Here is a 23,197-nt window from a genome sequence, read left to right on the forward strand (position 1 = left end):
CTATACGCAGTGGAGGATGAAGTGTTTACATTACACTCCAACCACTGACTATACACACAAAATACTTCTTCATTATTATTGGGTTTCAGCTATGGACACAATCTTACAGATCAGTTTGGGCAATTTATTTAAATTGTTTAGTTTCTTTTTTTCCCACATGCTTCTCATTTAAAAATGCCACCAGTAATCACTTGTTCATCTAGTTTGTGTGAGAGTTTATGATTATCGAGCTCCATATGTCAGATACTGGCATCCTACATGACGACAGTAGAAGTTAACCGTCGTCCCTGAATACTCTGAATTGGGACTTTTTTTGAACATCTTGGCCATATTGTAATGAAAAAGCATTTTACATAGATTACTAGATTAAAGATGTAATTCCTTCACTCTGCTTCTCCACCGGCTGAAGTGAAACAGGCCGGCCTTGGAGCAGAGCCCGCAGGTTGCTCACAGAGGAGCGGGGTCTGCGGGGTCATGACCCCTGTCAGGGTGTAATTGTAGGAAGAGGCCCTGGAGGTTCCTGGATGAAGCTGGGTTTAGCTCAGTGTGATTGAGTTTGACAACGCAGTACATACCTGAGGTGTGGTCACAGTGCAGGTCCCCACACACTACAACGAGGATGTTTCCAATACACAATGTTAGCTGCTCAGGATACATCCCATCCATGGACTGCATGCAACACGTTTGTTTGTTATTTTATAAAAGTTAGTTACTAGTTAGTCTAGTTACTCTGACGGCTTGTTAGATTATGGCTTCCATCAGAGAGAGCAGAGAACTGGAGAAGATAAAAGAGATGGGATGATTCCATCAATCTTCAGAGCAGCGGATATTCCCCCTCCACTTTGAAAATGACTAAATATGCCAGAGCTTTTTTTAGACCTTAGCTCGGATGTTTACAGATAAGACCCCTGCCCTGAATGTCACCAGCAGCCATCCTGGGGCCTGATTAGATTTGGGGAGTGTGATAAATGTGCCCGAGTCAGAGGGTGTCATGCCTTTAGGGCATTGCTTGCCCGGACCCAGAGCCGTCCGGGTGATTCGGCGCTCTCTCCCCTGGGAATGGGGCTGAATTGGGGAAGTGTGCAGGGCGAGGCCAGGCTGGGCCGCTCACCCTGCCACAGGAGGTGCCTCAGGGGAGGCGAGGGGGCAGAGGGCTGTTGTCAGGGTCAGCGCCTCCCAACCATGAGCCGGGGCTTCTCCTCACCCTTTGCCTGCTCTACTCTGACCCCAGTTGTTCCTCTATCAATGCCGGCTTTTTCTTCCCCCTGTCAAGGCCACTCTCATACAATATGAGATATATATCAGATCAGGGGAAAAAGTGCCTTCTGTGCTGAAGTTTACTGAGATAATTAGAAAACTCCTCCTTGGGAAAAGTGCTTACACATCATTACATTTTCACCCACAGTTCACCCCTCAGATGTGAAAGTTCAGTCAATCTTAGAAACATACATGGTGGCATATAAAACACTCATCTACTGTTTCTTCGTCCCATTGCGTGCTGCAGGCTGGAGCTTCCCAGGTGATTTTCACCAATCCTCTGGAGATAGTTAAGATCCGTCTGCAGGTGGCTGGAGAGATCACCGTAGGCCCCCGGGTCAAAGCCCTGAGTGTTGTGAGAGAACTGGGCTTCTTTGGCCTCTACAAGGTAGGTCAGCACCTCCGCACCACCGGGACGTCTGCAGCGTCAACCTCTGTTAACTGTCGTACAAGGGCAGTGAAAGGGCTTATTTTCCTGAGAGACAATACTGAAAAAAGTAATTGTGCACTTCATTGTACACTACCGTTCAAAAGTTTGGGATCACTTAGAAATGACTTTATTTTTCAAAGAAAAGCATTGTTTTTTCAATAAAGATAACATTAAATTAATCAGAAATACACTGTCTACATTATTAATGTGGTAAATGACTATTCTAGGTGGAAGTGTCTGGTTTCTAATGAAATATCTCCAGAGGTGTATAGAGGCCCATTTCCATCAACTATCACTCCAGTGTTCTAATGGTACATTGTGTTTGCTAATCGCCTTAGAAGACTAATGTCTGATTAGAAAACCCTCGTGCAATTATGTTAGCACAGCTGAAAACAGTTATGCTGGTGATATAAGCTATACAACTGGCCTTCCTTTGAGCTTGAAGTTTGTAGAACACAATTAATATTTCAAATATTAATCATTATTTCTAACCTTGTCAATGTCTTGACTATATTTTATATTCATTTGATAAATAAAAGTGTGATTTTTCATAGAAGACACAAAATTGTCTGGGTGATCCCAAACTTTTGAACGGTAGTGTATATATATATATATAGTAACAATGGAAGACATTTTCAGACATGAATCCACCAATGATTCGAAGTGAAAAATGCCTATCAATTTTCAGTGAAGCCAAAAGTATTGTTTAAAGGTGAAATTAATGTTTTTGTTATTGTTGAAAAACAATTAATAGAATAAATTAGTTGCAGATTAATTAGATTTTTTTTCTACTTTTAAGTAATAGGTGCAATATTAAAGTGTGACAGCACAAATACAGTTCCTCCATGCAAATACTACTGTAAACAAATACAGAAGTATTATCAGGATAATGTATTGTTGTGTGTGAGTGTTATATTATTGTAAATTATTTTTATTCAATTATTAATAATAGTGCAATAATACCTCTTAAAAATGCTTTATTTAGATCATATTTATGTATGGAAAATCCTAATCTAACAAAGAACAAATCCCTGTAGCAGTGAAATACAGTCCATGAAGTAGGGTACACAATAAAATATTAGCACAATAAAATAACATAGAAGCACATACTCATGTAAAATACAGTACTTTCACAATTGTGGATTAAAATAATGTTTTTTCCTGTAACGATACACAGATGATGACATACTACTGTATTTGAACAAACATTTGTCTTTGTATACAGACATAATGGAGATCAGGATTACACATTTAAAGATCAAACAACCCTTTTACTTACTGTTTGCAATTTTCTAAAACAGCATTTGAAAATACAAACTGTGGCCAACAAACAACAGCAAATTAGTGAGGGATTATGCTTTGCTACTGCTCCTTTTCCAGTTTTTCTGGGGTTTACTAGTCATGTGCTTATTCTCCATATTTTAACGAGTAGCAGACAGTGTGTGGCTTGTTAGAAAATAGAAAAGCTGACTTCCTCTCGGCAGAAGGACCTTGCGTGTGTGCGTGTGTGCGTGTGTGTGTGTGTCGGATGGATGGATCTCTCTCTGGAGGCCCTGTGCTGCAGCTCTGCCTCGGGGCTCTTTGGTTCCATCATCACACTAAAGCCCCCTATGGGTTGACTGAGACGGCCCCCAGACCAGTTAATCCTCTGGACAAACCTCCTCATCCATTGCCTCTGTTCATGACTGACTGTGACTGTGTATATATAATATGTAAAGGTATTTCTTCTTTCTGTTAGGGAGCCAAAGCATGCTTCCTGCGTGACATCCCCTTCTCCGCCATCTACTTTCCTGTTTATGCCCATACCAAGGCAACATTGGCAGATGAGGACGGAAGTCTGGGGGCATTACAGCTGCTCACTGCTGGAGCTATTGCAGGTAAACACATCTGGAAAGCTCAGAGTCTGTGGACATCCGAGATTAATTCAGAGATGTGCCACATTTTCTGCTCCGAGAAATGCATTTTGGATTTTCTCCCATCGGTTTACCCTCACAATGCCCCGGCAGCATATACACAGTGCTTGTACATGCTTTCGTCATATCACACAACACAGTACCCGTTTCAAGCCCCGCATGATGCTGCAGTTGGGATGTCAGGATGTGTCACCCATCTGTGCATAAAAAGTAAGTGCTTCATTATGTCTGTTGTGAAACATCTCCCAAGGTGTGCCGGCGGCTTCGCTGGTGACCCCTGCCGATGTCATCAAGACCAGGCTCCAGGTGGCGGCCCGCGCAGGCCAGACGTCATACAGCGGAGTCATCGACTGCTTCAGGAAGATCGTCAAGGAGGAAGGTTTCAAGGCATTGTGGAAGGGCGCAGGAGGTAAATGCACACGTGCACTCCACAGACCTAGAAGTGGTTCCATGACTTGGAAATGAGGCTCGCTGTGGCGGCTGGACTTATCTAGAAGGCACCGCGGGAATATTAAATCCCACATTGTAATTTAATATTCTATATTCCATTAGCTCGCGTCCTCAGATCTTCACCGCAGTTTGGTGTCACCCTGGTGACCTATGAAATGTTACAGAGATGGTTGGACGTGGACTTCGGAGGACAGTAAGTACTTAAACCCTGTTTCAACAAGTGCGTGCTGACGTCATTGCCAAGAAGGGCATCTTAGGCTAACCGGACTCTCTCCTCAGTCGTCCTGCCGGCTCTGGGCCCACTCCCAAACCTTCAATCAAGGACCATCCCTCTGTGACTGCCGACCATGTGGGCGGGTACCAGCTAGCTGCCGCAACCTTTGCTGGCGTGGAGAGAAAATTTGGTCTGCACTTGCCCAAGTTCAAGCCTTCGGAAGAGGCGACAATCAAACCAGCGGAGTCCAGAGCGGAGCCCCAGGCTTCATAAGGCGTCATTCACTGTGACTGCATGCTCCTCATTATGCTTCCTCACAAAAAAAATATATTGAGACATTGTTCAAATGAAATTAATCCAAGCAGTTGTCTTACGTTGAATGCTGCATGAGTATGGCGTCATTGCATTTTCTCTGCATAGCTTGCACCACTTTATTGTACATATTGTACTCCTCTCCCGAGGGACATTATGGCATGGCGAAGGATTGTAACTGCGTTTTCTGGTGTGCAATAGCTTTGGTGTGCATGTGTCAGTTAAACTTAAGAGACACAAGGATGTACAGATGTTTTCAAAAGTGTATATTTTGAAATCATGACAAGAAACTCAGAACATATTTAAATGTATTTATTGTATTTTATTGAAATAAAACATTCAAACTGTTTGTTTCTGCTGTGTGAAAAGTACATTCTTATATTTGACACCAAACTTTGAGATTCTTCCAGCAACAAAATAATCTGTTCAGATCCTGTCAACATACATCACTGAGCAGTTACAGCATACATGAGCATCTTCTTAGGCATTGAGGATATTTCAACTATGTCCAGTCTAACCAGCTGCACTGATTAAGTGCAAACCGGTGCAGTGTAGACCAATAGAGAAAGTAGAAAGACATCTGGATCTTACAAACGAGTCGAAAAAGAACGGAGATGACAACATGGTTCAACAGTTATACAAAGTTTTTAAAGATGTGATTGCTGGTGGAAATAGAAGTCAGCTAGAGTGTTACCTATTTGGATTCAGGAACTAAAAAATAAGGCTCATGATCATGACCTCATTTTCCCCCGGTCATGTTGTCACATCATGGCCGAAATGAAAACAGGTAAGACTGTACAATCAAAATGTAAGTTTAAGGCATCTGGTTTGAAAGAAAAAAGAAGGACAACTGATTTGTGTTTTGTGAATATGGCATCATGTTAGTGTTTGAGGTCGATAGTCCTGTCGCTTGGTGAATCCAAGGAAGACTGGCGACGGTCCAGCTAACTGAGAAGGCAGATTTGAAATCAAAAGACGTCCGTACTTCTTCATGATCAAAAACATCATCTGTTCCCCCCCTGGTCATGTTGTCACATCTTTTCCTTCCATCAAAAACAAGGCTGATGTCAACAAGCCACTGGTCCCATAAATATCGCCTCTGTGGCGAGTAGATCAGGCGGCCAGGCGCTGAGCGGCCAGCTCCTCTGCATCATCTCTGTTCTCGTTGATGTCGGCCAGCGTGCGGACAAAGCGGGTCCACTCGTCGTTCCGTGGAACCGCGGTTTGCTGTGGGGGAGGTGCACAACAGAATAATCTGAATACAATCTGAAATACTGGCTTCTGCAGTGGCACAAGATCACAGATGATGCTCTGCATGCTTATTTATGAATGATAGCTCAATCAAATTCTCAAAGCCATTCGAGTCCGTGTGCAATTAATCACCGAGGTGGAATCATGTCTGCAACAACATGCCTGGGTAATTAGGACTAAAAAACACTCAAGAGGAACTTGAGGGTAAAAAGCAGATTCTACTGGGCTCACCTCTCCAACATCATACACAAGAACTCGTCCATCAGAGTCTCCCACGGCGATTTCTCTGCCAGATTGAGCCCATCTGACCCTGTTGAGAGCCGGGTTACCCTCCACTGTGACGCTGGCGGTAGGAACCTAAAACAACAAGACCATAAAAGACCAATTAGAAGGGTGGAAACATGGTCTGCAGCCACCATGCTGATTCCACTCGTGGAATTTTCTTCAGTTATAAAAAGTGGATAGATGTTTGAGATTATATGCGTGCTGTAATACCTCGGTGTCGTTGTTGAGGTTCCACAGGTCCAGATGACCCACGCCGTCCACACAAGCAAACAGAGCGGGGTGGGTCGGAGACCACATGACATCATACACGTAATCAGAGTTGTCTTCAAATGAGTAGAGCGGCTTGTTGTTCTGGAGACATATTTGAGGGGAAAGACAAACAAACAGGATTTCAGGGTTTAGATTTTTGCTGTTTATGTTTTATCTCTGTATCAATGTACATGAAGATATCCCCATGTGATATACAGATATGATCAAAGATTAATTCTGAACTTTTAATAGACGCTAGCGCCGATGGCGGCACCACTTTGGTCCAAAATCAAAACATCTCGACAAATATTTTATGGGTTGTCACTCGGGTTGTAACGTTATTTGAGGTGTCACACCTCTAAAGTATATATTATTTGTAAATGATAATAGGATGTTATTAATTTTTTTTCTTCATTTAGTAGTTATTTAACATGTTAGATTGCTACCAACATGTAAACTAACATGCTTCAGTTACATAACTTGCGATTTCTTTATTGTGTTTCTTTATTCTTTAAGGACCATTGTAACTAATAATAATAATAATAATTTTATTATTAAACCATGATATTTGTATATATGAGACGGTTACTTTACCATTAAAATATCCTGCCCTCTCATGGGCATGACATTTAGCAGACCTTTGTGTTCCACACTTGATGAACTGTAAACGTTTCATGTTGTGCCACCATGAGGTCAACACGTTTGTGTTGAATGCCAATTGCATTGCTAACAGATGGTAAACATTCTTTTATAAACATTAGCACGCTAGCATTGACTGAGCTCCATAGCAGGAGCTGTAGTGGCGGTTGAGACTCTTATGCTTGCTAAATCAGAGGGAACAAATGACTTATTTGGGTTAAACAGTCTAACATCAACATAACAAGAAACACTTCTAGTCTGAACTATAGTGCAGTTCAAAATGAACAAAAGCGGGATTATATGGAACCATGTCGAGGCACAAAACACACAGCGGGGGGACATCTTTCCCAACACACAGGTCTTTGCAGCCAAATCAAATAATCCGGAGGTTTTGTAGAACTGCTCTAACCTTGGTGCTCCACAGCTTGACAGTCCAGTCGAAAGAGGAGGTGACAAACAGGTGGGAGAAGTCCAGAGGGCCTGCAGCTGTGTGGCAGTTGATCCCTGTGATGGGCCCGTGGTGGCCCTCAAACATCTCACTGATGCCCGCTTTGCTGTCGAGCACACAGAAGACGAAGAGCAGACTGAGTGCAAACGTACTGACTGAGCATCGTGAGCATCAGATAACGGTTGAAGATACATTTTCTGTACATTGCATGAAGGGAACCAACAAAGTGTTTCAATCTTCCGGGCATCTCATTACGCAACAGGCACAGATGAATGTCTGATGGATGTATTTACATTAATCATTTACTGATATCAAGTGATTACCAGCAGGATGGCAAAAGTGCCGGCAACCCCTCAACCACATGTTGCACAACCGTTTCCCAACTGAGGATCTGATGATTAACGCAGAGAGGTAAATACTCAGCATGAGTGATGCTTATGCATTATTAACTGCGATGAGAGTATCATAGCATTGTAAATGAGGTGGGAAATTATTCCCCCCAATTACAGAGGTGATTCTGCTGTGCAAAACCAAGCAGCCATCCCCTCTCTGTGGTCTCTGGGTATACTGCAGGACATTTACTGTGGGGCTCACACGCTTCTCAGTGGCGGCTCTGATTCAAGCCACATTTCTTTCTTCTTTACCAGGGACCAACCGCCACGAGAGAAGCCCCGGTGTCTTAAATGAGAACATTGTGGGGATGAACTACGGTTTTAATTCTCCCCGGGAAGACCGAGTGTAAACAAACTCTCTCACCTAGAGCCACATACAGAGGAGGGGGGGAAAGGACAGAGAACTTTTTTTATTTGTTTCCCCTGCATGTGTGCCCTGTTTATGTTGAGCGACCTTTACAAACACAACTGACAAGCGGAAAAGAAAAACAGGATGACTGGGCAGGAGTGAAACCGCAAACAGCAGGAGATCAAGTGTTGGATTTGCGTTGCACTGGGAAGTGAGTGGGATATATTTATTTGACACTCGGTCCGAGGTGGGCCCAACAAGACGCCTCAGTTTTCTGGCGGTGCTCGGGAGGGACGGCGGTTTGCTTATGAACACACCTTCCATGACGACACGACATGTAGACGGAGCCGTCCTCGCTGCCCACCACGAAATTGTTGACATCTCCGAGAGGGAAAGACATGGAGGTGACAGCTACAGCTTTGGACTGCTTGAACACCAGCTCCATGCTGTCCTGTGGAGGAGCGGGAACATGGAAAAACATCTTTCACAAGGTCTCCGCTCAGGCTTTATGTTAACACACACTCTGCCAAGCACAACCTGTAAAAATCACTCGGCAGTTTATTAATGCATAATCTAAACTCAACTGAAATAGAAGTTTGACATTGAGGTCTTGGCAGCACAGGTGAAATGACACAGCTAGCACAGTTAATTTCCTTGAAAGTGACAAATGAGCCACGGGCAATACCAAACTGGAACGCCTATACGAAGGAGTCCGGACAAAATTATTTGACAATTAACTTGAAAGGGGCGGAGAATGTGAGACAAGAGACAGACAGGACACAATATGTAAAAATTGAGCGCAAAGCTCGACAATGTGATTAATATTAACATTGCAATTCAATGTTATGGTTAAATCTTTAATCCCGAGTCATGTTATTCAGAAATATTTCTCTGACCAACCATGGAAGAAAAACACAGCATATGTTACCTGTGGCTGGGAGAGCATGTCCAGACTCCAGGAGCAAATCTTGCCATCAGTGGAGATGCTAATGAGGTTGTGGGCATTCTGGGTGCCAACCACATTGACGCAGTATACAGGGTGCTGCGAAGAGAAAAGAGGGAGACATTTTACTCTTCTGCTGTATTGGCATGAAATATCAGCCCACCGTGTTGTCCAGCGTACCGTGTGTGCTGCCGCCGACAGGGGAGTCCTCTGCATCGGGGTCCTCTTGTTGCTCCTGTTGTCCCACAGTACAATCTGGCCCGAGTATGTCCCCCCCACCACAACGTTGGGGTGGAACTTGGCAAACGCGGCCGACATAACAGCAGACTGTCGGAAAGAGGTGAAAATAGAGAAAGGGACGGTCAATGTTCAGCTTCTCTAGTGATGAATACGCACATGTTTGTAGTGGGACAGCCAAGACGTCCAATAAAAGTGCTGATTCAAATTCATGGAAGATGTTAGTTGTGGTGCTGTTGAACTGTAGTGCGATGTACTGACAGGTGTTTCTATTATTTTAATATTATCATAATAACGAGGGTAGCCCCACCTCTCTAAAACATCACAACATTATAACCTTCATGCAGGACCGCTGCATTAATTTCAGCTCGGTGTACCTAATAAACTGGAAGCTGAGTGTAATAATGCAGAACTTAATTAATCTACTCAGTCCCCGACAAACACGAAACAATACAAGCATTTCAAATGAGTTTATTGTGACAATGAGTTAAAAAAAACAAAGATTTAAAATTGAAAACACTTTAAACGCTTTCCCCCCCCCCGAAAACCTTGAGGCTCGTCATCAAGAGTATTACTAATGTTTGAATAATGACTTTATCGGGTATCATATTACTTGTGTTTGTTTTTAAGGTGGCCGACACACACTCAAAGCTTCACCTGACACACTCTTACCTCAATAGTTTTTCTCATCGGGACTTTTCTTGACAAATTGTAACGCATGTTTCAGGAAAGTTTCATGAGTCGACTTCAGGCACGGAGAAAACCTCATTCACACTTCTGTTTAGCTTCATTCATCTGAGCAATACGCCGACATCGACATCCGCTCTGGCGGCAACAACATGTGGTTCTACTCAACTTGTCTTGGTGAAGGAGCCTCAGGGCAGCCATTATAATAAGGCTGGGCAGAGCGGAGGAGCGGTGCTGCTCACCCTGCGAGCTCGTCTGAACACAGGGCCCTTGTTTGGATGCTCATGATAACCAGCCCACCCCACACTATTAATCCTGCTGCAGCACTCGGGTTCCATTTAACTCCTGCACCACAGGTCTTCTTCTAAACACGTGTTTACGGATGGATGTGGTGGAGGTGGATAACAGCACGGGGAACTCGGGGAGGAGGAGAGACGAGGGGAACAGAAAGGGGGAGAGAGGTGTGGGAGAAAGAAGCAGAGAGACTTTGGCTACCTGACAGTGGAAGACGTACTCCGGTGTGGCCTTCTTGTACTTCATGTTCCACACTAAGGCCACGCCGTCTGGCTCGTGAGGCGCTTCCTCATTGTTGTTGTATGAGGCGAGGAGCAGTTCAGGATACTGGTGACAGAAAAAAAGAAGACGCCCAAATTAATGTTGTGGGGGGAGGGGCAGACATGCCCCCCAGGCTTGGCTCCATGTGGAAAAGACTCGCCTGCTCTGTGTGGTGCCGTAAAGAATGAGCAACCTTTTCTCGAGATTTATGGCTCCTTTAGTGAGCCCTACTGCCCTTAAGAACTTTGGCAAATTGCATTTTTCTTTGCGTTTCCTTTCATAATTTTAACCAAAAACTAAAGTTTTGAAAGTGCCCAGAGGAACAGTGGTCAACAAAAACAAAGCAGCCCATTGAGAACCTAAGAGCCACTAAGGCACATATTAAAAGCACGCTTGGAGAATCACGACAGAAACACGAGCCAGATGTAAACAAACCGTTAACCTCTGCTGCGCCGAACACCTGATGTGAGATTTACACTTTGTGAATTCAGAATTTCAAAAGACAAGGGTGTGGATATCGCTGAGCTGGTAATACTGTGCACAGAGAGTTGGTGTTCAATCACTGTCAAAAATAATTTCAGAATCATGCAATAAATGACCTTAGACACCAGAGGAAACAAATCATTACGGCCCCTGACTGAGTGACAATGTGTGGGACATAACTTACTTTTCCTGAGGGACTTGTGGCGAAAAGTAAATGCTGTCAAACTCAAGCCATGTAATCGTAAAGCATTCTGGCTGTGCAAAGGTAAACAGTTCCAACAGCCAATTAGTAGCACTTATCCACATAATTACTTTCATTTCAACACAATTAATACATTTTTAGGATTGACATTTTGATAATTGCAAACAACTTCCGAATGCTGCTCTGAGAAATATGTTCAACTGTTGGTTCAATTGCAAAAAGAAGACAGAAAAATGACCTGGGTGGACCAGTCCAGGCAGGTGACCACACGATGCTTGGACCAGCGCTCATCCTGGAACTTCCTGTAGAGAGAGAGCTTTGTTCCGGCCTGGATTTCACTGAGGGGGGAAAGCACCACAAATCAATGAAAACACTTCTTCCAAATCCAATAAACACGTTGTTGTGTTTAAAAAAAATGTTTAATACTAGTTGTTTTATTATTACCCCTCCTTCTCCTCCAGGTCGCGGCCGCTGTAGTCAAAGAAGAGGTCGACGTGCTCCGAGAGAGCCCGCTCAATGATGCGCGTGCTGTGGTCGAAGAAATTCACAAACTCTTCGGAGTGCAGGATCTGGAGTTTTTCCTCCTCCGTCAGCTCGTAGGGGGCTGCTCCAAAGAACAAAACACAAACGGAAATGTAGAACGCATCCCTGCTGCTCATTGCCTTTATGATATTTCACTTGATGCATTTCTTTACAGGAATAGAAACCTCTTTGAGCGCCGCTATAACTATTATTAAAAAAAAACAAGAAGAACTGAAGCGGCTCCATTTGTATTGCAAGTATGCATTATCAGTGCTCGTGAAGTACCTTCCTCCTCCACTTTCTGGTCCACTTTCTCAGTCTGAGTCTCCACAACTGGTTGAGGTGCAGCACTTTCTTCCTCTTCTTCTTCCTCTGTTGATCAGAAAGTAGACTATTTTAAACACTGGGAAATACAGTTAGTTTTTATTTATATTTTGTCAAATGTAAATGGGGAATACAATTGAATTCTAAGCAACCGCTTACATACAAGGCTCAATAATGCCTCCGTGTAAACTTGTCGTACCTTTTGGTCGCGACGTCTTTCGCCTCTATTATTCCCTCTTTTCAATAAAAGCTCCACACAGTGATTATGGAGACAGCGAGGAGTCTGATTTTGTATCTCTGCGTTACATTTGTTTGGTTTGTCAGCACAATGTCGCCTTTCAAAAAAGGGACCTGCTCCTCTAAAGCAGGGAAGTTTGTCATTTGTGTTAAAGGGACACAGCGCAGCGGGTGTCTTGTTGTCATAGGGACCCCTGTCTTTTCCAACTGTTAATGAGACTCCAGCCATTCAAAGGAAGGTCTCGCTGTCAGTGTAGCCGTTTCCTCTGTGTCCCAGTGGCAGGTTGCCCCCTTCTAGGCCACAGGGCAGCAGGGCAGAGGGTGGGGAGCAGCTGCCCGGCCCGGTCCCATTGCTCTGGCCAGACGACGGCATGGTGCAAAAGCAGATGGTGATGCTGGGATTGTCTTGTGCTCTTCAGAGGTGGCATGGAGATGGCACAGAGGTTTTACGCCTGGCTGCCCCAAGACAAGCTTCTCCCTGAACAGCAAGCCTGTGCAATTACCATCCTAGCAGGAGGTCCTGCAACTCCTATTCAACCTCAGAGAATGTACAACAAAATACACGGCAGACCAGCTGGCAAACTGCACACCGGTCCGACCTCAAAGAAGACGAACGCGCTTTTTTCAAAACACATCTCCAAGAGACGGTGTATAGCCTATGCTTTCAATGTAAAAAAAATAATAATAGCAAGAGCAGGACAAAACAGATTCATGAGGAGACGGGAAATTCTCGCCTGGTTCCTGCAAGCATTCATCTTGGTGTGAGCCTTGTCGTTAATCTAAGATGACAGCAACGCATGCCAGAATGTCCTTTCTATGAAGATAATCTAAATTATAATGTCATCTGTCACTTTGTCCATCAAATTATTTATCCCCATTCTCAGAAGGAGCTTTGGGGAAGAAGGTTGTTGGGTACATTGATGAGTTTACAGAACCAGGGTTGATGACAAGAGCCATACTCTGCAACCAACAGGAGAAGGTTAAAATCATTCCTTCCAAGGGCCTCAATCAGGCTTAAAGGAAAACAGTAATCACTGTCTTTCAACTAGTCCCGGCCGTGCTTGTCAGGCCTTTCCCTGGCGAGGCAGCCAGAGCAATCAACCTGCCCAGCATTAGGAGCGGATAGACAATCTGAAAATAAAGGGTATAATGCACCTGCCAGCCAAAATGGCCATTTGGAGAAAAGCTAGTGATCCTGCTGACCTCGCTGGGGATGTGTAGGGGGGGTAGTGTGGGGTAGTAGCGCTGATGGGTTGTGGAGGAAGGGGGGGGGGGGTTGCATTTAACAGAATTCACCCGGATCACCGATGTCCCATACACTGACACCTCCTCTCAAAGCAGGCTCAATTATGGCTTTTGTACCACTTAAGAAATAAAAGCTTTTGGGGAGGACGGGGAGGGGGGAAGGGTTGTGGCTCAATGGACAATATATTAATGCAAACACGGTATGTGCCCAATAATATACAAAGTATATTCCTCCCTCTGCAGGTGTTTTTCACGTTCTATATGTCCCAGCACAATAAGGGTCAGACTTCAGCAGCTGCAGGTTGTCTCTGCTTGCCTGTACAAAGACCAATAACCACAGAAAAACTACAACGACCAACACATACACACACAAATATGTGCACTAGAATGTCTCGTTTCGAAAAAGAGTAATTCTAGCCACAGTTTACAAGAGGTACTGCAAAAACTGGGAACAAACATCTTCTCAGGGACCACACCATCAACATGTGTGATTGTTTGCCAGTGTAAAAACATAAAAAATGTCTGCAAGGCAAAGAAAAACTCATTTCTGTCAATCTGACAACACGCTTCAAGACTTTGAAACAGAAGTGTATTGTATTGTAACGGGCCAACATTAAGCAGAAATCAGCACTCTCCTACTAAAGAAAAATGTCAATCACAGATAATATACTAACTCATAACAGTGTCAAATGATATTGGGAACAAAAAGCAGGTTGTAAAGTTGGAAATACTCAAACTACATGAAGATAAAATGACGAAATCAATACACCAAATGTTCCATTTAAATGACGAGCTACCGAATGACGGAGGGATGCAACAGATATTAAGCAGTTATAATCATCAAGTGCATAAAAGCTGACCACAATTACAAGTGACACTTCAAACAAGAAGGCCATCAAGGGCTTTTGTGATAAAAAGTTCTGACCTGCCTCTTAATTCAGAGTGATTAAAACAATCATATTCAATTACATTTTAGATTTACTGCTCTGCATAATCCTATTCCTGACAAGTCTTTTTACACACTGTACTAGACCAAGCCCCCCCACCCCCCCCCCCCAACCTCCAACAATATCGTATTCCATCATTACAGCTTTACAGCACACTGCTGCTGCACATTACATACCAGTACATTCTGAGTATACTCAGACGTCTGCACAGACATTTCCCAATCCGATGACTTAAACCAACAGATTTCCTGAAACTACCTACAAATGGAATGGACTAATGAAAGTGTGAAGAAAAATGCTTCTATACTTTCCCCATGGTCAAAAACATGGCAAATAAAGATGAATTGATATCAGTCATAGAGATCTGAGAGGATGTTTCAGAACACACCGGGCTAACAAACCGTCCACTTCATGACGCAATACTGTCCGCATTCATAACAAACCAATCACGTCACCCGATGATGCGTTCTCCTTGACTGCTCTGGTTTTTTTACTTCTTCTTTGGGTCAATAAGGCAGGTGCCATTAAGTCTTGAATCTTGTGTTTCTCCGGGATGTCTCGGTCACACTGTGGGGGACCCTCGGCGAGCAGCAGACGGGGCACGGCGGCCGCTCCCTCTAATGCCACCGCCTGCTGACCTTGAGTGTGCTGCGCCATTGCCTCCTTTTGACAACACCATAAATCGCTCAATCAGAGAACGGGCCCGACGCCACCCCACATCAAAAATGCACCAAGGGGAGCACGCTGGGAAGGGGATGCCGTCTCATAGAGTGCCAGAAGTGATGGTGTGAAAATGCACAATGTCACTGAGTGTGTTTTGTTATGTGCCTGTTCGGTGAAGGGAGAAGACAGGGAAGCGAGGGAGTTGATGAAATGATTACATAGTGGCAGAGAGGGGAAGGGGGCCTCGTGTTGAACAGCTGGCAGAAACCACCGTTGTTTAACACAGTTTTACAATGCCCAGTAGAGTCCAGCGTAAAGAGCAGTGAGCAACAGAGGGATGCTAATTCACCCGTCACTAGTTCTGCTCATACTTTTCCACAGAATCACACAATTTCATTCCTCCTCGTGCTGCTTGCCGCCTCACGATTTACCGCACATCACCTGAAGGGACAACATTCTGTATGGCGTTTAAAATCCTCACCAGGCTTTAAAAAGATGCTTAAAAAAGATGCGTTCGCTGATGCAAACACATTAAACAAATGGCTAAAAAGACAGACACATTCCAAGAGTTGTGTAGTTGGAAAGTTTTGTCGAATAGTTCTGATGTTTCTTTAAAAAGAACATTTTTAAAAAGCTAATCAGGATTTCAGTCAGGCACATTATTCGGCATCTGTCATTACATAAATCAACCAGGAACAAGCAGCATACCCACAAGTCTTGCAAAATTTGTGGCGCATGTGTTCAACATGTGGTGTTAGCATGAAAGCTTCCGAGTAGCAATTACATCCATATTGACACGCTTCAGAGGCAATAAGCAGTCGTATGAGCAGCGCTTCATATCTTTCCCCTAAATCGCATTTCTCCTTCCCGTCACTGGTCGTCTCATCCTGCTCATGAGTTATACCAAAGCGGAGTTGCCTGTGAGGCTCAGTGTTTTTCTCTCCTTTGACTTCTCGTGTTTTCCTGGGCCTCAGTGTTCCTTTACTTTCATCTCAACTCAAATCCCCTCCACTTGTTATTCACTTCCGGTCCACGTTAGCAAAGAAGCTTTTGTAATAATGTAATAATATCTGAGAATCACCTTCTTTTTGCTGAGTCACGACAGGTGTCTGGGTCTCTTTTGTGTAGGACACAGTCTCACGTGGAGGGAAGTCCACGTGTGTGACTTTGGCCATTCCCAGTTTTGGAGTTCCACGCCTAAAAGCACAGAACAACTCAAACGTTGCACAGCTCAATATCACCATAAAACCATAATGGATTTGACCAGAAAAGAAAGAAAACATTTCTATTTTCACCACCTTACAAGTCAAAGTAAGTCAGTAAATAAGTGTTTCTTGAGATGGCAGAGACTTCAGATCAGTGTATCAAGCCAATGTGAATCAATTTAAAGGTTTTGTCTGATCATTCTTGCATGCACGACTTGAAGGTTTTCCTGGACTGCATTAACCGAATAATGACTTTGGAAGACACAGTCGTCATGCCCATAGATTGAGAGAAGGGGAATGACCAGAAAAGGAGAGAAGAGAGTGTCCAGTACCCCAGCTCAGAATCAGAATGAAGTTGAAGAGTGGACGGGTCAGAGTCCCAGTGCAGAGTCCTGGTTAGTGTCACATCAACAAGGCAGCATTAGTGAGACAGAGAGGCGAACACACGTGAGGTGAGGAAATACAGTTAGCATTACAACATGCAGATTGGATCCTACGTCACAAATCTATTACATTTCCACGTTGCCAGAACAAACTGAAAACTGGATCTTTTTTGTTTTATTTTGCTGTTCCAGTTGGAATCTGCCTGCACAGCGCTCAGAGATGGAAGAACGTGTCTGCTTAAAATGCATGGGCACACAGCCCCTCAGAGTGAGATGACACAGGGTGTGCTGCCTGCGGGGGCTGATACAGCCTGAACTGTGTCACACCAAAGGCTCAGGGTGTTGTGCAGACAGAGCGGCAGCGAGAGAGAGAGAGAGAACCCTCAGGGAGAAAACATGACCTCCATGTGTGTAGGAAATGGCAACGCTGGCGAGGGAAATGAGTCAACACGTAGGGGGAACAGCTCACTGGGCCTGATGGGACACTGGGGGAGCTTGAATTTCATCCCAGGGAAGGGGGTCTAATTAGGGGTTAAAAAGTCCCCCAGGCATCCAAACAGCCTGCTGTTTTATTGTTAATTTAGGATCATCCTAATTCAATGGCACACAAATTAAATAAACATGCACTCAGTTGGCATAAACTTGACATTATTCACAGTATTGGCATGAGACTTTCCAAAGGATGTTAGCTCAGTTGTGCCTTGTGCAATCATGCTTTTTATTTATAAACTAACTTTCTGAGAAAACCTAAAAAGCTCAATAAAGTAAGTTATTTCAACATTTTGTTTCAGGTGAATAACATGAGTTCTTCATGAAGAAGGATGTTGACATTGTTCCACACATTTAATGTACTAGACACAGGGAAGAAATTGTGTTGTTCAATCGGTTGCTGTGTGTGCGTGTGTGTACCTGGGTCCAACGGCACCATCAGAGTCTTGGCTCCCTGCCTCACTTGGGGTGCCCGCCGATTTAGTAGTTGGAGAGATAGGGGGAGGGGCTACATAGAGAGACAGAGAATAGCGTATCTGTTACGGTGTGAAGACAGTCACAACAAAGTACAAAATGCATCCAAGCAGAATGATATCAATCCTGATGTAGATTTCATGACGGCTACATTTGAGTGAGCAAGCTATGTGATTAAAGTCTGGATAATAGTAGAAAAACAAGTTAATCAGCTACAAACTTGAGCTGTGGCAAGATCCACACATATTGGAAAAGAAGATGTATTAACACAACTAGACTGACTGTGTTTATTAATGTGTTCTTTTCATTTGTGTTTCTAGTTTGTCTGCATCCTGCAAGACGATGTTCTCATGGATCTCTTCTGCCACCTGCTGATAGCAAAGTGTCAGTGCTCTAACAATCCCACTGAACTGTATAAACCAATATTATTAGTCTACAGTGGTAAGAAACATATGTTAATGTAAAACATACCAAGAGGAGCTTCTGCAGTGATGCCCATACTCTGGAGAAGAGCCTCAGCCTCACGTCTTTTTTTATCCAGTTCTGAATCATCCTGGTGATGTGCAGCCTCTTTCAATTGGTCCGCCTGAAAACAGAGCAACACAACATTCATTTATTCAATCTCTAAATATCCACAATACATTACTTTGGTCTCGGACAACAAACTATACACAATTTAAACTTAAGAAAATTGACTTATCGAAAAAGAAGACGCCTAAAAGTTGGACTTAATCTAATGGCTCTGACTGAAGGACAACTCTGTGTTTGCATTCGTCACTAAAGACGTTACTGGCACAAAAAAGTTGAACAAAGCTTCAAGTCAGATATTACATAACAGTAAACAAGGTTTCATTTAGCTTTGTTTTATTATTGGATTACACCCAAATTGAGCATTTTTATATATTGTACTTACTGATCACCAACTGACAAAAAACAATCATTGATCAAGATTTTCTTATGCTAACTTGATTTATTCATATCATCAATGTAACATATATTGGCTTCACAATTCAGACATTTTTAAACTCCACACATCTGAAATCCTCGACGAGAGATATAAAAAAAGAGAAGAAATTTAATAGAAAGTGCGAAGGCTTTGCATCTCAACATGCACATAAAAGAGTAATTAGATTGTTACATTTCAAATTTACATCTCAGTTCTGTAATAAAATATCGACTTTATTAAATGATCTACAACTCATTCACAAGTGAGTTTAATGAATGCAAACCAGTCAATATTATAAATGACTCATTATTGATAAACAATGCTACCTATTAAAATATTACATGCTAACTTTCTCAGAAATATCCTGTTATGCATGTCTACCAACACAAACACCAGTTCACTTAAAATCCAAACTGCACTTGATTCAGATACAAAAAAGTGTCTAACAATGATTTATTGCATTGGCACTAAAAAACAAATAAAGCGTTCAGGAGAGAAGTTGCATTTAAATTGATGAATAGTTTTGCAATGCTCACCCTGAGCCATGGTTTTGATGATGTTTATTCTTTCATGTTGGATCAAATATCAGATTATTAAAAGCATTAAGCAAAATGTTAAACATACCGCTTGCTTCTTGCGCTCCTCCTCCTTCCTTTTCTTCTCCTCTCTGATTTGTGCAAGGCGTTGTTTCTTCCTTTCAAGCTCAGCTTTCAGCTCACTTTTGTCCGACATGATGCCACAGCTGTGTATACAAAACAACATATATCAATTTACCCTTGTGCTCCATTAAGAACATATTGGAAAACAATGCATTTTAAGTCTAGTATATCCGACAAAAAACAAGCATCAAAGGTGTCATGGTGGTGTTGTGGTCTCCTTGTATTTGCCCTTTCAACTGACCAATAAAGATGTTTAAACCGTGAGAAAGTCAAGTGTCTCAGGTGATGCTCTCAGCTTCAGCACCACATTGCAGAGCAATGGAGACAGCTAGCTACCCAGCTGTTAACATGACCACCCACCTCTGTTTTCTGTCCACTCTGCAGATGAGTAAACGCCTTCGCTGTCTGGACACAAACACGCTCAGCTGAATTAAACCTGATTAAACCCACAGCTGGCCGGCAGCGCGCCGCACCCCGTTAGCTTAGCATGGGGTTATCCCGTCTCTCAGTCACCTGTTTCTAGTCTACATCAGCTTGATGGACACGCGTTTAAACAACAAGCCTGCTCTACATTAATATAGTGTTTTATTATACTAAAGCCATCGCATTTTAATAGGAAACACGCAACGTTAGCCTCTGATCGGCCTCGGGAGCTCCTTGTAACCACGGGCGTACAGAGCGAGCTAGTTTAGCGATGCTCGTTGTACGACCCGCATTAACTGATCGAACCACACGTCGTTTCATGTAATTTGATCAATAAAACTGTATTTGGGATCAGATCAGATGTGACGTTCACAAGCCAACCCACCGTTTATTGTGGGAGCCGGGGCTTCGCTTTATCGTTAGCAGCTCGCTAGTTGACGTTAACCCGGACGTCGGTCCGCAGTGATGTCACAGTCAGCGCTACTGGCTGCACGCTGAATAAAGCAAATCGGGCGACAAACACAGCGACGAACACAACAATAAATGTTACACATGTGTAGTACTACAGCCAATGTGTCAATGAGTAGATTACAAACCTTGAAGCAGGTTTTCGAACAGACACCAAAATGCCTATAAACAGTCAAAACAAACGGGCTGCCGACACAAATACAGGAGCTGGGAAGAGTCAAAATAAACCACTTCGCTTTTGATGTAGATATGCTGCTCTCATCTAAGGTCACATTTGGAGATTCAAATGGAAAGTCTGGAGCTCGATGGATAAGAGTTAAGTTAGTGGTTAATCTTGTTACTGAATGGTGAATGATGAAATGTAGTTATTAGAACAACGACACACTGGTGCTCATGGTACTGTGTTCTATTGTATGGATATGTGGTCTCTTCTCTCTGCATATTTTACGAAATATTTTATGTCTATTAAATGCTATTTAGACGGTGCACATATTTATTCAGATGTAGGTTCTGTACAAATTTGAAAAAAGGCAATACAAAGGATTTAAGAGTATAGAAAAATTCCAAAGTGTATGTCAATAGAAAGTATTCACACATCACGTGAAACTTGTTATAAAGAATCTCACCATTATGTGCTTACAAAATGTTATAGAAAACTAGTACAAAGAAAATGAAATACATACTTCAAGGAGCACACTAGAACATTATAGGAATGATCAGCATAAATAGATTTCTTAATGTGCACCTCCTCTTACCAATGTAGGCTGGGTGTACATACATTCAACACTGGATGCAGTATTGACTCGGAGTCATTGATGTTGTAATCACTTCTACTGATCATCTAATTTGTAACTCCTCCTCCTGACATCCCCATCGGGCTCAGCATCAGCTGCATCAGATAGCTCAGCCAAGGATGGGCCGACTATGCTGTTTTCGTCAGCGCTACCATTGGTATGCAGAGTATGCAAGATCTGCTCACTGGGTCGTTTCCAAGTGGTTCGAGTGGCAATCCAGAGGACAAGAGCTCCAAAAACCACGAGGAGGACTCCCAGAACATTCACGAAAATTGCCTCTGGGGGAGAGTCCTTGTACTTCGGGTTGCTCCTTGGTGATGAGGAACAAAAAATAAAGTTATGCCTGCTCTGAAGTAGCACATTAACATTATTCATAAACTACTATAAACCTTAAAAAATACATAATACTTACAGGCCAAAAATGAGTTTTTCTGTGATGCCCATGAGTGCTACAGCTATTACACTGCCAAAGAGTAAAAGACCAGCGTAGACATGGAGGGGCATGAACGCTGCTCTCCAGGATGCAGGTGTAAATGGTATCAAGTACATGCCAACTCCAAGAACAAGCTGCCCATTGAAGGAGAAGAAAAAAAACATCCACTTATCAGATATTGTCCTAAACCAGACTGTTGTTCACTATGACTTGGCGTTTTTTGAAGTTAGCTGTTTTTCAGGGTCCCAGTGTATTAGAATGACATTATCAAGATGTGAACACGGACCCAAGCTGTTGCCAAGCAATGCACATCTGTTGAAATTGTCAATGTATTGTTTTGAACCATTCCGTAGTTTCAGAAAATACTATTAAATATAGGCTAAAAGTACAGTGGTTTGAAACTGTGCAACAATAAAGGTGCACAATGATTAAACTATGTAGTTGTCATTACCAGCACTGCAAAACACAACCAGGGGCCTTTCTTTAATATCACTTTACTTCACTATTATCATTTTCATTTTCTTGAAATCAGTTTATTTACCTGTAGGCAGAACAGTATCAAAGCTGTCAAGCCCAGCCAGCTGTGCAAACTGTACATGTTGGGGATTTCGGCAGCATTGTGGAAGTCAAAAACAGCCACCATAGATATGACAGCAAAGATGAAGGCTAGGAGGTGTAAGCCTGCATGGATGAACTTCATCGACAGTTTGCTGTACCGCCAGGTCCAGGGGAGTCTGTACACAATGATGGCTGAAAGAGAAGTCTCATTCAGACAATATTTAATCCAACTACTTTAGATCATTTCTTTTAATTTATATACATTATCAATCACATTTTTACATAAAAAGTAGGCATACTCCATTCCATCATTTAAGTGATGTTTTCCTGTCTGACTATAGAGTATGGAAGGTGTAGTTGATTGTCAACACCATGAACCATACTTTTGTCATTATATAAATGCTTATGCAAGCTAGATGCTCAGCCGTGTTGACAGACTATACTTAAAATGTACTCAAACGTCCCTATTTGTGGTTTCTACACTTTACCACTCAAGTTGGTGGACTTCACAGTCATAACTACTCGTAATCAGTGGTAGCCTATCTCCTTGTGCAGCTAGCCCTTGAGCAATAGTTTACATCTGTTCAAAACAACACCCACATAGTTTGTCACAACACTCAAGAGAAAGACTCTCACCGAATCCCTGCAAGAAAATAAATCCGCTGACGATCAAGACCGGATGCCAGTTGAATTCAGCCGGTCCACCATCCCAGGCTAACCCTTCCCTGTAGTGGGAAACCCATCTTGCCACGAATACTATGGAGACGACCCCGACGGTCACGGCGGCAGACAACGCGACCAGGAACGGTTTGAAGTTCTCCATCGACAGTCAGTGTTGAGCAGCAGCAGCACAGGGCGACTTGACCGCAGCAGCTGCTCCCTAAACTAGTGAAGTGGAAGGCGTTGAGGACTGAGCTGTGTCACGTGACCCACAGGGTTGCGCAAGTGTTTGAAGGAAACCCGTGTTGTATTTGTAATGATTAAACATATCCATGTGTATTGGTGATTCATCTGAGTTGTAGAGGTTCTTGCAACAGTGCTCCCGACTTCCACAGTGATGCGTTTGAGTAATCCATAGAAGTCGTGTTTTTATCAGTACTAGGCTATAGCCATTGCTAATAACTTATAACA

At 43.1% G+C, this 23,197-nt stretch overlaps 3 protein-coding genes across 8 annotated transcripts in view; 1 reads left to right on the forward strand and 2 right to left on the reverse strand.

Annotated features, from left to right (window-relative positions):
• Nucleotides 1-4,923, forward strand: part of LOC130200912 (electrogenic aspartate/glutamate antiporter SLC25A12, mitochondrial-like) — an 18,484-nt gene extending 13,561 nt beyond the window's left edge. For all 3 annotated transcript variants that reach the window (XM_056425495.1, XM_056425488.1, XM_056425503.1), the window contains exons 14-18: nucleotides 1,505-1,645; nucleotides 3,426-3,564; nucleotides 3,851-4,009; nucleotides 4,153-4,243; nucleotides 4,330-4,923. In XM_056425495.1, coding sequence (XP_056281470.1) covers nucleotides 1,505-1,645; nucleotides 3,426-3,564; nucleotides 3,851-4,009; nucleotides 4,153-4,243; nucleotides 4,330-4,537 — 738 coding nt within the window. In that variant the 3' untranslated portion in view covers nucleotides 4,538-4,923. The remainder of the gene's footprint in view (nucleotides 1-1,504; nucleotides 1,646-3,425; nucleotides 3,565-3,850; nucleotides 4,010-4,152; nucleotides 4,244-4,329) is intronic.
• LOC130200936 (dynein, cytoplasmic 1, intermediate chain 2a-like) lies at nucleotides 4,874-20,674 on the reverse strand. 4 transcript variants are annotated; one of them, XM_056425509.1, is made up of 19 exons: nucleotides 20,410-20,674; nucleotides 20,199-20,307; nucleotides 19,751-19,795; nucleotides 19,356-19,473; nucleotides 18,257-18,371; nucleotides 17,732-17,819; nucleotides 16,772-16,831; nucleotides 16,316-16,431; nucleotides 12,104-12,190; nucleotides 11,741-11,900; nucleotides 11,535-11,634; nucleotides 10,552-10,677; nucleotides 9,313-9,459; nucleotides 9,118-9,231; nucleotides 8,507-8,640; nucleotides 7,410-7,554; nucleotides 6,323-6,463; nucleotides 6,059-6,184; nucleotides 4,874-5,803 (listed from the first exon to the last, which is right to left on the reverse strand). In XM_056425509.1, exons 4-19 carry the CDS (start codon nucleotides 19,461-19,463, stop codon nucleotides 5,690-5,692), a joined length of 1,881 nt encoding a protein of 626 aa, XP_056281484.1. In that variant the 5' UTR covers nucleotides 19,464-19,473; nucleotides 19,751-19,795; nucleotides 20,199-20,307; nucleotides 20,410-20,674; the 3' UTR covers nucleotides 4,874-5,689. The 4 variants fall into 4 exon arrangements, with proteins under 4 accessions (XP_056281484.1, XP_056281482.1, XP_056281483.1 ...); XM_056425507.1 differs by lacking the exon at nucleotides 19,751-19,795; XM_056425508.1 differs by lacking the exons at nucleotides 19,751-19,795; nucleotides 20,199-20,307.
• Nucleotides 20,675-20,824: 150 nt separating this feature from the next.
• Nucleotides 20,825-22,956, reverse strand: LOC130200971 (plasma membrane ascorbate-dependent reductase CYBRD1). Its single transcript, XM_056425530.1, has 4 exons — nucleotides 22,703-22,956; nucleotides 22,050-22,258; nucleotides 21,488-21,642; nucleotides 20,825-21,385 (listed from the first exon to the last, which is right to left on the reverse strand). Exons 1-4 carry the CDS (start codon nucleotides 22,887-22,889, stop codon nucleotides 21,112-21,114), a joined length of 825 nt encoding a protein of 274 aa, XP_056281505.1. The 5' UTR covers nucleotides 22,890-22,956; the 3' UTR covers nucleotides 20,825-21,111.
• Nucleotides 22,957-23,197: the final 241 nt, after the last annotated feature.

This window comes from Pseudoliparis swirei, chromosome 2 (assembly GCF_029220125.1).
Source record: "Pseudoliparis swirei isolate HS2019 ecotype Mariana Trench chromosome 2, NWPU_hadal_v1, whole genome shotgun sequence".
Lineage (NCBI taxonomy): Eukaryota > Metazoa > Chordata > Actinopteri > Perciformes > Liparidae > Pseudoliparis > Pseudoliparis swirei.